The sequence below is a fragment of the Vitis riparia genome, chromosome 18 (genome assembly GCF_004353265.1).
Source record: "Vitis riparia cultivar Riparia Gloire de Montpellier isolate 1030 chromosome 18, EGFV_Vit.rip_1.0, whole genome shotgun sequence".
Classification (NCBI taxonomy): Eukaryota; Viridiplantae; Streptophyta; class Magnoliopsida; order Vitales; family Vitaceae; genus Vitis; species Vitis riparia.
The window spans coordinates 22,576,315-22,589,530 of NC_048448.1; the positions used below are offsets into that span (position 1 = coordinate 22,576,315).

The 13,216-nt window shown below is 32.3% G+C and overlaps 1 protein-coding gene and 1 long non-coding RNA gene across 5 annotated transcripts; both read right to left on the minus strand.

Annotated features, from left to right (window-relative positions):
• Positions 1-9,610: 9,610 nt before the first annotated feature.
• LOC117907535 lies at positions 9,611-11,121 on the minus strand. 4 transcript variants are annotated; one of them, XM_034821102.1, is made up of 6 exons: positions 11,054-11,121; positions 10,801-10,948; positions 10,407-10,654; positions 10,291-10,315; positions 10,112-10,200; positions 9,611-9,776 (listed from the first exon to the last, which is right to left on the minus strand). In XM_034821102.1, the coding sequence occupies exons 2-6, from the start codon at positions 10,943-10,945 to the stop codon at positions 9,657-9,659; spliced, it is 627 nt and encodes a 208-aa protein (XP_034676993.1). In that variant the 5' UTR covers positions 10,946-10,948; positions 11,054-11,121; the 3' UTR covers positions 9,611-9,656. The 4 variants fall into 4 exon arrangements, 2 of the variants coding, with proteins under 2 accessions (XP_034676993.1, XP_034676992.1); XR_004650013.1 differs by adding an exon at positions 9,859-9,952 and having other exon boundaries at positions 9,615-9,776; positions 10,112-10,315; positions 11,054-11,112; XM_034821101.1 differs by having other exon boundaries at positions 10,112-10,315; positions 11,054-11,117.
• Positions 11,122-11,743: 622 nt separating this feature from the next.
• Positions 11,744-12,264, minus strand: LOC117906081. The gene is made up of 3 exons (XR_004649763.1): positions 12,069-12,264; positions 11,873-11,969; positions 11,744-11,794 (listed from the first exon to the last, which is right to left on the minus strand). It is a non-coding gene; the product is annotated as an uncharacterized LOC117906081 (long non-coding RNA).
• Between the last annotated feature and the right edge of the window lie 952 nt (positions 12,265-13,216).

A 13,216-nucleotide genomic window follows, 5' to 3' on the forward strand; every position in this document is an offset into this window, starting at 1 on the left:
TATTTGTGTTTTTGGCTTTTTGCTGAAAGCAATTTAATTTTAGAATTTAGGTTGTTTGTTTTTCTACTTTTTCATGACTTATTATAAACTTTTTACTAAATAGAAAAAGCCAAAATATGTAGCTTTTTCTAAATAGAAAAAATAACATATTGATTTTTTTTACTTTTTAATACTAAATAGAAATAAAATGCTATAAAAACAAACAACCTAATATTTAACACTATTAAGCATTAAGGTTCTATTTAGAATTAAGTAAAAAAACAAACACCACCTAAAACACATAAATCAGTTATTATAGTTGACACACAATCGTCATAAATTAGTCATTATTATTGACATCCAACCTTTGTGATCAGAAATCCCATGAAGAAGGTTTAATGGGTAATAGGTAATAACGAAGTTACATGATGATTAGGAGAAGCACTAATTTGAGGGGTATTCCTTAGTTTCATTCCTATGGTGATAATGCTTAATTTTGTGATGATATTTAGAAAAAGCATAGCTCTAAATGAGCAAGAATGTAAGATGTTGATCACAAATCATCCTTGGAGGACTCACCTATGCAGGTGTAATAATGTGGTCACCACTATGGGAAGTTGGCTAATCCCTAAAAACACCTATGAAACAAGATACATGCACATGACCCAAAAGACAAAACTAAATAGAAACAATTAACCACTCTTATTGTGTAGGAAAAGGAAATCTGAATTGAAAAACCTAGTTTTCAGGATTTTATTCATTATGGCTTTTTAGATAGAAAGTTGTTTATATTAAGTGTAGGTTTAAATTCAAAAGATACTTACACCTATTTCATAGTAATTTTGCTCATTTTACTACATTAAATTTTAATTTATGTGATGATTGTTATATTTAAATTACATTTTATAATTATTATTGATGAAAATAGAGAAATTTGAAATTCTTTTTAGATGAATAGATTTAAGCAATGGAATTTAAAAAAATAAATAAATAAATAAATAAATATATCGTTATGTGTGGCTTAGGGGAATGGAAATAATAATAAGAAGAAGAATTACATGATTTTATTGTGTTAGGTGATTTTTGGAAGTGTAAAATAATAATAATAATAATAATAATAATAATAATAATAGTAATACATTTTGTATTTTTTGTGTGTACAATGATGATTAGGAAATATAGGGTTTATGTGGCAATGAAAGGAATGCAAAAAAAAAAAAAGAAAAAAAGAAAGAAAGATGAATATGCAGGTTGTGCCGTAGGCATGTTAAGGTAGAGAAAAAAAAAAAGGAAAGAAGATGTGTGTGCACCGGAGGAAAGCATTGGAAAATATATAATAATAATAAGAGGGGATGAAACCTTGTTTCTTTTTATAGGTTTTTGTGTGTGTTGAAGAACAAGTGACTAATAGGATGGTTGGATATTAAATTTGTACAAATAAAATAATAAAATTTAATTTTAAATTAATAAATAAGATACTAATAATAATAGTTATTTCTTTTATGTTATATTAGGCGAAAAGTAGATTTTTCAGAATTATTTTTTTTCCAAGGTTTGTGAGAACTTCCTTTGAGGTAAGGGAAATTAATACAAATTTGGTAAAAGAAAATAATTTTTTTATAAGTTATTTGAAATGTGTAAATGTTATTTTTGCTTTTAATGTGTGGATCAAATATATTTTTGCATGAAAAATATATTATAATATTTATTTTGTTTATAATAGAACACATGAAGATATTATACTTTCGTAAGTTTGAATAAATAAAACAAAAAATTTGACTTTGGTTTGTTTGACTCTTGTCAACGGGATATAATAGTAGACTTTTCGTCCCTTATCAATGGGATATAATAGTTGACATTTACATTTTCATGGTGGGGAATGTAATTGATTTGGACCCCAGTCTTTAGGAGTTTGGTTAAAGGTTACTAATAATAGTGGTATTTGGTTTCATCCACCTTAAAAGGAATAATTGAGGTTAGCCACCCATTTGTAGAGTTCCATTTAACTGGGCACTATTTATTATTTGATAACCAGAGTGAACAAAAATGAAATGTATTTGATTTGAAATGGATATGAAATGATTTTGATATATATGGAAATGTTTGGTTGAACATTTTAAATGTATTAGCATGTTTAACTCAAAAGTTTTATAAAAATAACATATGTTTTATCTCTTATTTGTAAGTATAATTGAAAATATTTGATCCATGAAACTGTGTAATGTTCCTTATTGGGCTTTGAGTTCATCCTCCTTTGTTAATAATTTTTCAGGTACCCTCAATTCGGGCGAGAGGAGTGACGGTTAGGAGGGGAAATTGGCTTGTTAGGACATTTTTTAAAACTCTGTTTATTTTGGACATTGTTTAGATGTTAAAATTTATTTCCTGTTTGAATTATTTGTGTTTGGAGTTATTTGGACAATAACACTTAGGTTGATGTGTTAGTTTTTAAAATTGATATATGGAGATTTTAGAAATTATTAGTTTTACTACTTTGAACAACAATTTGGTAATTAGTAATTTCCAATTACAAGATGAATGTTTGTGTTGTTTCCACTTCGAGCCTTCGGGCTTGAGGTGTGAAATGACCATCATGCCCTTGAAGTGGGTTTTGGGGCATGATAGAGTGGTATTAGAGCAGTAGGTTATGATCTTGTTAGGAACTTGTTTTAGTTTTACTTTGGGGATAAATGAGTGGCACATTAGTTTAAGTTTTAGTTTTATCTTGTATAAACACCTATTCTTCCTTATAAATCCAAATTGTCTAATTGGTTTCTTAGTGACTAATTTAGTTATACCTTATGCTTTATAGGAGATCATGCCACTAAGAATACCACTATCTTCCCAAAACAGTCAGGCTAATGATGATGTACCTCATCCACTTGAGGGTTTGCCTCCTATGAATGTAGAAGGGCTTTATAGGTATCTTGGAACTTTAGCTAGTCTAGTTGAGTGTCAAGCTAGAGCTCCTAAGACTAATGGTTAGGGATAATCCTCATCTTCTAGGGGTGGCTCCTTTGATGGCTTTAAGAAGTTGAGTTCTCCTTATTTTTCTAGCACTTTAGACCCAACGGAAGCGAAAGCTTGGATTCTTAAGATAGAGAAATTCTTTGATGTTATGAAAGTTTCAGGATGGATTGAAGCCCTATCTTAAGAACAAGATATCTATTTTGAAGCTTAGTGTCTATTCAGAAGTTGTAGATAAAGCACTTATAGTGAAGAAGGATAATAAGAAGCTCCAGCAGTACAGAGAAAAACAAAAGAAAAAGAGTAGGAGTGATGGTGCCCATGATAACCAAATGCCAAAAAGGTTTGTTTCAACTGAGAGTCAGAATAAAGGGGAAATAGTGCAAAATTTAGATATGACTTGTTCTATTTGTGGAAAGAAACATTGGGGTAAGCCTTGTTATAAAGATATTGAAGCTTGATTTGGTTGTGGGAAGCATGAACATATGATTCGGGATTGTCCAGAGAATAAGAAGTTTAAAATTGGTAAACCTAAGGAGGAGAATAAGGAGAATAAACAGAAACCCAAAGTCCAAGGGCGGATGTTTGTTGTGAGTCATTAAGATGCTTAGGCCACTTCTGATGTGGTGATAGGTATTATCTGAATCCACACTTTATTTGTTAGTGTCCTAATTGATCCAGGCTCGACACACTCTTTTGTTTCGGTATCTTTTGCTGGTTTATTGGGTATGCTTGTTGCTAGTATGGACTTTGATTTGATTGTTGTTACACCTATAAGAGATTCTATTGTGACTAGTAAAATGCTTAGAGATTATCTTGTAATGATTGGTTATAGGGAAATGCTAGTTGACTTAGTACTCCTTGACCTTTAGGATTTTGATGTAATTTTAGGGATGGATTGGTTAGCTTCTTATCATGCTTCTATTAATTGTTTTGGGAAAAAGGATGACATTTAGCATTCTTGGTTAGCATGAGTTTAGTTTTGAGGGGAAGCATGTGGATAGACCATTGTGTATGATCTCAGCTTTATGAGCTAGTTCATTGCTTAGGAAAGGTTGTCAAGGCTTTTTAGCTTTTGTGGTGAGTGATGAAATGATTTAAAGTTGGAGAACATACCCATTATAAGGGATTTTCCTGATGTATTTCCAGATGATTTGCTTGGCTTGCCACCAGAGAGGGAGGTGGAGTTTACCATTGGTTTGGTACTAGGAACAACTCTTATTTCTAAGACTCCATATAGGATGACACCTGTGGAGCTTAAGGAGTTGAAGGCTCAACTTCAGGAGTTGTTAGATAAAGGTTTTATTATGCATAGTGTTTCACATTGGGAAGCTCTTGTTTTATTTATGAAGGAGAATGATGGATCAATGAGACCCTGTATTGATTATAGGGAGTTGAATAAGGTGACAGTGAGGAATAAATATCCTCTTCCTCGGATTGAATATTTGTTTGATCAGTTTCAAGGTGTGTGTGTGTTCTCTAAGATTGATCTTTGGTCTGGATATCATCAGTTGAGGATGTACCCAAGACTACTTTTTGAACTAGATATGGGCATTATGAGTTTTTGGCTATGCCTTTTGGTTTGACTAATGCACCTACTGTCTTTATGGATTTAATGAATAGGGTATCCAAACCCTATTTAGGTCAGTTTTTCAAGGTTTTAATAAATGACATTTTGGTGTACTCAAGGAGTGGAGAAAAGCATAAGTGTCATTTGAATATTGTATTGTAGACCCTAATAGATAAGCAGTTGTATGCTAAATTGAAAAAGTGTGAGTTTTGGTTAGATAGAGTATCTTTTCTTGGTTGTGTGGTAATTAAGGATGACATCTCAGTTGACTTTGAAAAGGTAGATGCTGTAGAAAATTGGAGGAGGCCTAGTACTGTGATTGAGATCCGAAGTTTCTTTGGACTTGCTGGTTACTATAAATGGTTTATTGAGGGGTTCTCTAAGATCACCCTACCTTTGACTAAGTTGACACGGAAATGGGTTAAGTTTGAGTAGTCTAATGATTACAATCATAACTTCCAGAAGTTAAAGAATAGATTAGTGACAACCCCTATTTTGACTATCCCTTTAGGTTTAGGAAGATTTGTGGTGTATAGTGATGTCTCTTATCAGGGTTTGGGTTGTGTCCTTATGCAGCATGGGAAAGTTGTGGCTGATGCTTCTAAACAGTTGAAGCCTTATGAACGAAATTACCCCATTCATGATATGGAGTTAGTTTCAATGATTTTTGCACTTAAGATTTGGAGACATTTTCGTTTTGGTGAAACTTGTGAAATATTCACAGATCATAAGATTTTGAAGTATTTGGTTTCCCAAAACGAATTGAACATAAGACAATGGAGATGGATAAAACTACTTAAGGATTATGATTATATTATTCAGTATCATTTAGGGAAGGCAAATGTAGTAGCTGATGCTTTAAGTAGGAAATCAGTTGGTTCCCTAGCAACTATTAGAGGTTGTCAAAGGCAATTAATAGAGGATTTGAGGAGTTTACAAGTCCATATTAGAGTTCCGGACTCAAGAACACTTGTGGTGAATTTTAGAGTACAACCAAACTTAGTTAGGAGAATTAAAACCCTACAAAAGAATGATTTGCAATCAATGCGACTTATGGAGGAAGTTAAAAGGGCTAGTAAGCCTGACTTTGTTTTATCAGATGATGGGATCTTGAGGTTTAGGACTAGACTTTGTGTCCCAAATGATGGGGACTTAAGGAGGGAGCTTTTGGAGGAAACTCGTTGTTCTAGGCTTGTGATCCACCCAAGAGAGACAAAGATGTACAAATATTTAAGACAAAATTATTGGTGGTCAAGTATGAAGCGAGATATAACACAATTTATGGCTTAGTGTTTGGTGTGTCAACAAGTGAAAGTTGAGCATCAACGACAAATAGGGTCTTTGCAACCACTTTCTATTCCTGAGTGGAAGTGGGAACATATTACCATGGATTTTGTAATAGGACTACCAAGAACCTTAAGGGGGTAATAATGCTATTTGGGTGATTGTTGACCGATTGACAAAGTTTGGTCACTTTTTGTCCATGAAAGTTAATTTCTCTATGAACCGTCTAGTTTCTTTATATGTTAGGGAGATTGTAAGAATGCATGAGGCACTTGTTTTTATAGTATCTTATAGGGATCTCGTTTTACTTCTAGATTTTGGCATAGTCTACAGAAAACTTTAGGTACTAAGTTGAGTTTCAGTACTGCTTTCCATTCTCAGACTAATGGTCAATTAGAAATGGTAATTCAAGTTTTGGAAGATCTGTTGAGAGCGTGTACGTTAGACTTAAAAGGTAATTGAGATGATTACTTACCTTTAGTAGAATTTGCCTATAATAATAGCTTTGAAGCTAGCATCGGGATGACACCCTTTGAGGGGTTATATGGTAGGAAATGTTGATCTCCTATTTGTTGGGATGATGTTGGAAAAATGAAACTTTTGGGACCTGAACTTGTGCAGTTGATTGTTGAAAAGGTTGCTTTGATTAAAGAAATATTAAAAGCAGCTCAGAGTAGGCAAAAGAGTTATGCTGACAATCACAGGCGAGATTTGGATTTTGAGATAGGTGAGCATGTTTTCTTAGAAGTTTTGCCTATGAAGTCTATGATGAGATTTGGGAGAAAATGAAAGCTCAGTCCTCGATTTATGGGTAGACACTTTGGCATATAAAGTGGTCTTGCCCCCAAACCTGTATAAGATTCATAATGTATTTCACATTTCGACTTTGAGGAAATATGTTTTTAATCCCTCTCATATTGTGGAGTTGGAGCCTATTCAGATTTCTAAGGACTTTACTTATGAAAAAGTACTCATTCAGATTGTGGATGTGATGGACAAGGTACTACGTCATGTATTTGTCAAGTTGGTAAAGGTTCAATGGAGCAACCACAGTATTCGAGAAACCACTTGGGAATTAGAGGAGGAGATGAGAGAAAAATATCCACATCTTTTTCAAGACCTAGGTATGTCAAGTTTAGAGGACTAAACTTTTGTTAAGGAGGAGAGGATGTAACTCCCTAAATTAATTCTAAGGGTAAAATAGTAAATTATAAATAAACTAATTAATTAATTAAACTCATTAAGGGTAAAAGGGTCTTTTTGAAATTAATAGTCGTAGGTATAAATTAGATTTTCTTCTTGTCTTCTCTATTCAAAAAACCCTATTAACCAAAAATCAAAGAATTGGATAATGTAGGGCTGAAGGTTTGGAGGTTTAGAGTTTTGAGTTTGGATTTTTCCATGTAAGATTCTAACCCTATATTAATATATCATATTCATTGGTTAGTTTTGAACACATTACATAATCTTTAGAAAATTTCAATTTGGATTAGGGTTAGTTTTTTTTAATTTTTTTAAGATCAAAATATTGGAAATTTAAGAATATGGGTTGATTTACTGTTGGAAATTGGGAAATTATGAAAATTGGGAAATCTTAAGTTTTTAGATGAATGAAAAAAAAAATTATTCTTTGGAAAATTTCAATTTAGGTTAGGGTTAGTTTATTTAAAAAAAAAAGATCAAAATATTGAAATTATGAATATAGGTTGTTTTATTGATGAAAATAGGGAAATTCGAATTTTTTTTTAGATGAAAAGATCTAAGCAATGGAAAAAAAAATTAAATAAGTAAATGAATATATCGTTATGTGTGGCTCTAAGAGATTGAAAAATAATAATAAGAAGAATTATATGATTTTATTGTGTTAGGTGATTTCTAAAAGTGTAAAATAATAATAATAATAATAATAACAGGTTTTGTAGTTTTTGTGTGTACAATGATTATTAGGAAATATAGGGTTTGTGTTTTGGAAGTGTAAAGAAAGTGACAATTAGAGGCAATTAAAGGAATGCCAAAAATAATAATAAATAAAAATAAAAATATGATGAATATGCAGGTTGTGTTGTAGGTGTGTTAGGGTAGAAAAAAAAAAATGTGTGTGCAATGGAGAAAGGCATTGGATGAAACATTGTTTCTTTTTATAGGTTTCTGTGTGTGTTGAAGACAAGTGAGTAATGGGTTGGTTGGATATTAAGTTTGATAACAAATAAAATCAAGAAATAGGACTTTTGGTGACGGTCGCCAACCGTCACCAAATCGTATATATCCATGACCAAAACCTATTGTCGCGGTCTTATGAGACCGTGACCGAGCGTCACAGTATGAAGCGTAGCTAAAGGTATTGGTCACGGTCAGGTAATAAACCGTGACTATATATTTAACCTTTAGTCACGGTCAAATAATGAACGTGATTAAATGTACACTTATAGTCACGGGTAAAATTTATCGATCGTGACTAAATGGATGTCTATAGTCACGGTTAATAAAATGACCGTGACTAAATGTCAACTTTTGGTCACGGTCAACGCCCCTAACCGTGACTAAATGGATGTCTATAGTCACGGTTAATAAAATGACCGTGACTAAATGTCAACTTTTGGTCACGGTCAATGCCCCTAACCGTGACTAAATATAGGTATATGGTCACAGTAATTAAGTGACCGTGACTAAACATTAAGTCTATTATGGCCACTATCCCTAACTTTTGGTGACGATTCATTTTAAGCGTGACTAAAAGCACACTTATGGTCACAATTTTTTAGTGGCCGTGACTAAAATATGTTATATTTTGGACATTGGTTTTTTATAAATTAAAATTTCCCAAACCTGTTATAAACCCAAACAAACCCTTTTTAGACCTGTATATGCAATTAAACAATTAAACTAATTTCAATATATTACAATCAATTATTCCAAGCTAGTTAAAAACTTAAATATCAATATAAGCCATTAAATAAAAAAAAAACATAATGTAACAAAAAAAAAAAAAACCAAACAAAAAAAAACCAAACAAACAAAAAACAAAGAGATTCAAATTTAGTTTCACATTCTAACATAATATAACAAATCAACCAACCAAACATCACATAATAGTCATAGAAAACAAAAAAATTTAGGAAAATCTATCATATAAATAAGTAGCATAATCTTCAAAAAAGTTAAGAGAATATACATATAAAGATGTAGCAAAATCTTCAAATGTCTACTGCTTTTGCTGAAATTGTTGCATCATTTGCATCATTTGTTCTTGAATTTGTGCTTGCATTTTTCTTTGCATTTCCATCATTTTTTCTTCAAACTCTTCTTTCACTTCTTCACGTGTCTTCTTTTGAACTTCTATCAACCTCTCTTTAAATGTTTCTTTCACATGTGAGAGTTCATCTTTCACATGTGAGAGTTCATCTTTCACATTTGAGAGTTCTTCAGTTGCAGTTGTAAACTTTTGTTCTGCAGCTATTAGCATCTCTTGGGCGTTTTCAAGTTGTGTTGAAAGAATAACTCCTGATCGTCTTCTACTAGTAGAACCAAAGATTGAGGTAGGAGTAGGACCAAATCCATACCCTCGAACACGACCATGCCTCTCTGGACCCATGACTTGAGTATATATCTCATCTACATATGTAGATGCTACAGATGTAGATGCTACAGATGTAGATGCTACAGATGTAGATGATACAGATGTAGATGCTCCAGATGATGCAGAAGTAGAAGAAGATGTCCCCTCAGGTTGAGATAGTAATTGTTGAAATTGATTATGGAATTATAAAAAATAAAAAAATAAAAAAATAAAAATTGTTAGACTTTTAAAATAATTTAGTATGAGGCTATGATTGAAATACAAGTATATAAAATTTATTTACTTCATTACCATAATCTCCTTAGAATGATCATCAACAGGCGTCCCATCTTTTCTTGTGTGTGTCAGGGCAAACATCTCAATTCTATTGGGCTCACTTCGATCCTCCTTCTTTTGTGCCTATTCTTATAAGTAAAACAATTGAGTTATTTATGATGAATTATTTATGTACAAACAAATCATATTAATAATAAATTTCAACCTGTTCATATCGAATTTGAGCATAACTTTTTGATCCCGATGTATGCTTTATCACTTGTTTTGCCCTATTTGCCTTGTTTTTTTTCTGAGATATCCTACATCAATTAAAAAATAGCAAGTCACCTATATAGGTAATAGAAACATAATAAAAGTTATATACATGAAGTATTAGGTTAGATATAACTAATAAATATCATTTTATGTGAATATGAGTATCATAAGATACATTATCAAGAAAAGATCATTATCTTTACCTTGGCCTCAGGTGTACCCCAAAAGTGGATGAGCCACCTCCAATCATCATCCGATAAGTGTGGAGGTCGATGGCACAATCTCTCCTCATCTGTATTATAAGGGTTATAATACTTGGCCTTCATTTTATTTCTATAGCTTCTAAACAAATTTCCACAACATTGAAGAATGTAGCTCTTACATGTTTCTTCTAGTTCATATTTTTCCTGTATTGCATTAAAATGTCATGTTTAAATAAGAGGTATCATTTTTAAAAAATAACATTACAATTTAGATTGAATAGTAACTAGCATATACCAATACTAAGGCCCAAATCTTTTCCTTCACATCTTCACTAACATGATTCCAATCTTGAACTTGGATGGGTACATTGTGTTGAGATCGCACCAATGTTCCCATATAGCTTGATAATCTTTCCCATTTTCCATCATAAACAACTTGCCCTCTGGTATTGAATCGTGTAGTTTTTTTTTCCCCGGGTTTCATACTAAGTAAATCTAAGTTACGTGTTAGGCCACGTGTCCTCTTTTTGCTAGAGGATGAACCTATTAAGAGTAATAATGAAATTAAAAGAAACATAATTTACTTATCTTATATAAAATTAAACATTAAAAACCTATCATTCAAGAAGTTAAATATATGTAAACACATTTATCATATGTAAAGTTAAACATAATCTTCTTAATCATACCAACAACAGAAGGATCTGAAGAATCAGAAGGATCAGAACTACTAGGAGTAGTAGTTGCAGCAGGTTGTATGTCTAGGAGTTGTTGTAGATTGTCCAACTCATCTTTTGGAGACACTATTTGTACTCTTCCTCTTCGATGTGACATTTCCTACATAATAAAGTAAATTAGAAAAAGTAATACAAAGTAAGTTACATAAATAATTGAAATAAATTACAATTTGTATATCTGGTAAGTATATATTTATGTACTTACCAATACTATTAGCTACACATCATCTATATCATCATCATGAATGAATTCATTATCTCTTTCAACAATGTTTTTTTGTCGTGATAGTAGAACATCTGTTTGGATAGTTTCTCCTACAATATCATTTCTATCCCAATTGATTAAATCATTCTCGATCAACTCATGCACATCACGTTGACTATGAAGTGTTATAAGCTGTTGATATGGCTCTGAATCATTAGTAGATACTTTCTGATTCATATCATAAACCCCTCGAGTTTGTATCTCTACAACGGTGTGCCAATTTTCCTCATTTGAATTTTGAACATAGAAGACTTGTTTTGCTTGAGATGCAAGCACAAATGGTTCATCTGTGCATATGGTACGTTCAAAATTCAAACACGTGAACCCATATTCATCCTTCTTCATTCCCCTTCCACTATTGATTACATCCCACCAGTCACACTTGAATAAAATAACTCTATTTCCACCAAGGTAATGTAACTCAATTACATCAGTTAGCACACCATAGTAAGAAACATGACCAGGAATTGGGTTCTTATCTCTTGCACTTGCAAAGCTTGATACCTCTACGGTCACAACAACTCCACTATTTTGAGTTTTTTTTCCCTTTTCTCGTTCTCTTGTGTGAAATCTGAACCCATTAATGATGTATCCTCTATAACATGTAACTGATGCACTTGGTCCATGAGACAATGATAGTATGTGTTCAGAAATTGGACCTTCATGTCGCATTTGTATAATCTATATATTCAAATATAAGATGTTAATACATACATGTGTATTAGATAATAGAACAATTTATGTAGTGCATGAACTTACACGTTCTTCAAACCAACTAATGAATTCTCTTCTGTGAATCAAATCTACATCTCGTGCACGAATACGAGGCTTAACCCTTATAGATTGCTTATGCTCTCTGATAAAAATGAAAAAATTAATTATAATGCTCACAAAGACCAAAATTAAATTTTTGTATGAGAATTAATATAAAGTTTTATTCAAATAAGTGTCTTACTCAATAAATGACGTCACTTCCTCACAATTAGTCAACACATATAAATGTGCTTGGGACCATTCTTCTGTGCTAAGAACACGAGATGTTGACTTTCCTATTGTACGTCCCATGCATTTGAAAATGGTTAACCCTTCACCATTTGTTATGTTATTTTCAATGACATAATTTCTTTCTTCACGGTCATGCTTCGTTTCAACATCATGCAAATATCTTGAACAAAAGGTTGTACATTCTTCTGTTATGTACCCCTCTGCAATAGAACCTTCTGGACGACTCTTATTACGGACATAAGACTTTAATGTACGTAAATACCTGTCGTTCCATAACATGATAGATTTGTTTCATGAACAATATGAAACCTAATATACATAAGATTAATTGAATGAGAACATACCGCTCAATAGGATACATCCATCGATATTGCACTGGTCCAGCGATCTTTGCCTCACTTGCAAGATGAATAGGTAAATGCACCATAACATCAAAGAAGGATGGAGGAAATATTCTTTCTAATTTGCAAAGTGTGACTATTATGTCATTCTCAAGGTGTTCTAATTGATCAGTCTTTAACACTTTAGAACACAACTGTTTGAAGAAACTACATAGTTCAACTATAACAGCACAAACATTCTTATGTAGAACTCCTTGAATTGCAAGTGGAAGGAGTTTTTGCATAAGAACATGACAATCATGAGACTTCAACCCAAATATCTTTCTTTCATTCACTTGTACACACTGAGAGATGTTAGAAGCATAACCATCTGGAACCTTTACTTCTTTAAAAAATTTACAAAATTCCTTTTTTTCATTTGAAGTTAGTGAATAGCATGCAGCAGGCAACATAACCCTATTCCCTCTTTGTATGGGGTGAAGTTGATCTCTGATACCCATAGCTTGCAAGTCAAGACGACTATTGAAGTTATCCTTTGATTTACCATCGATACTCAACAAGGTGCCAACTATACTGTCACATATATTCTTTTCAATATGCATTACATCCAAATTGTGACGTAAAATGAGGGTTTTCCAATATGGCAATTGGAAAAAAATGCTTTTTTTTTTTCCAATTGTGCTCAAGTTCAACATGTTCTCTTTTTCTTTTTGCTGACATCTTATTTTTTGATGTCTTCCCTAAAGTAATATGTTCC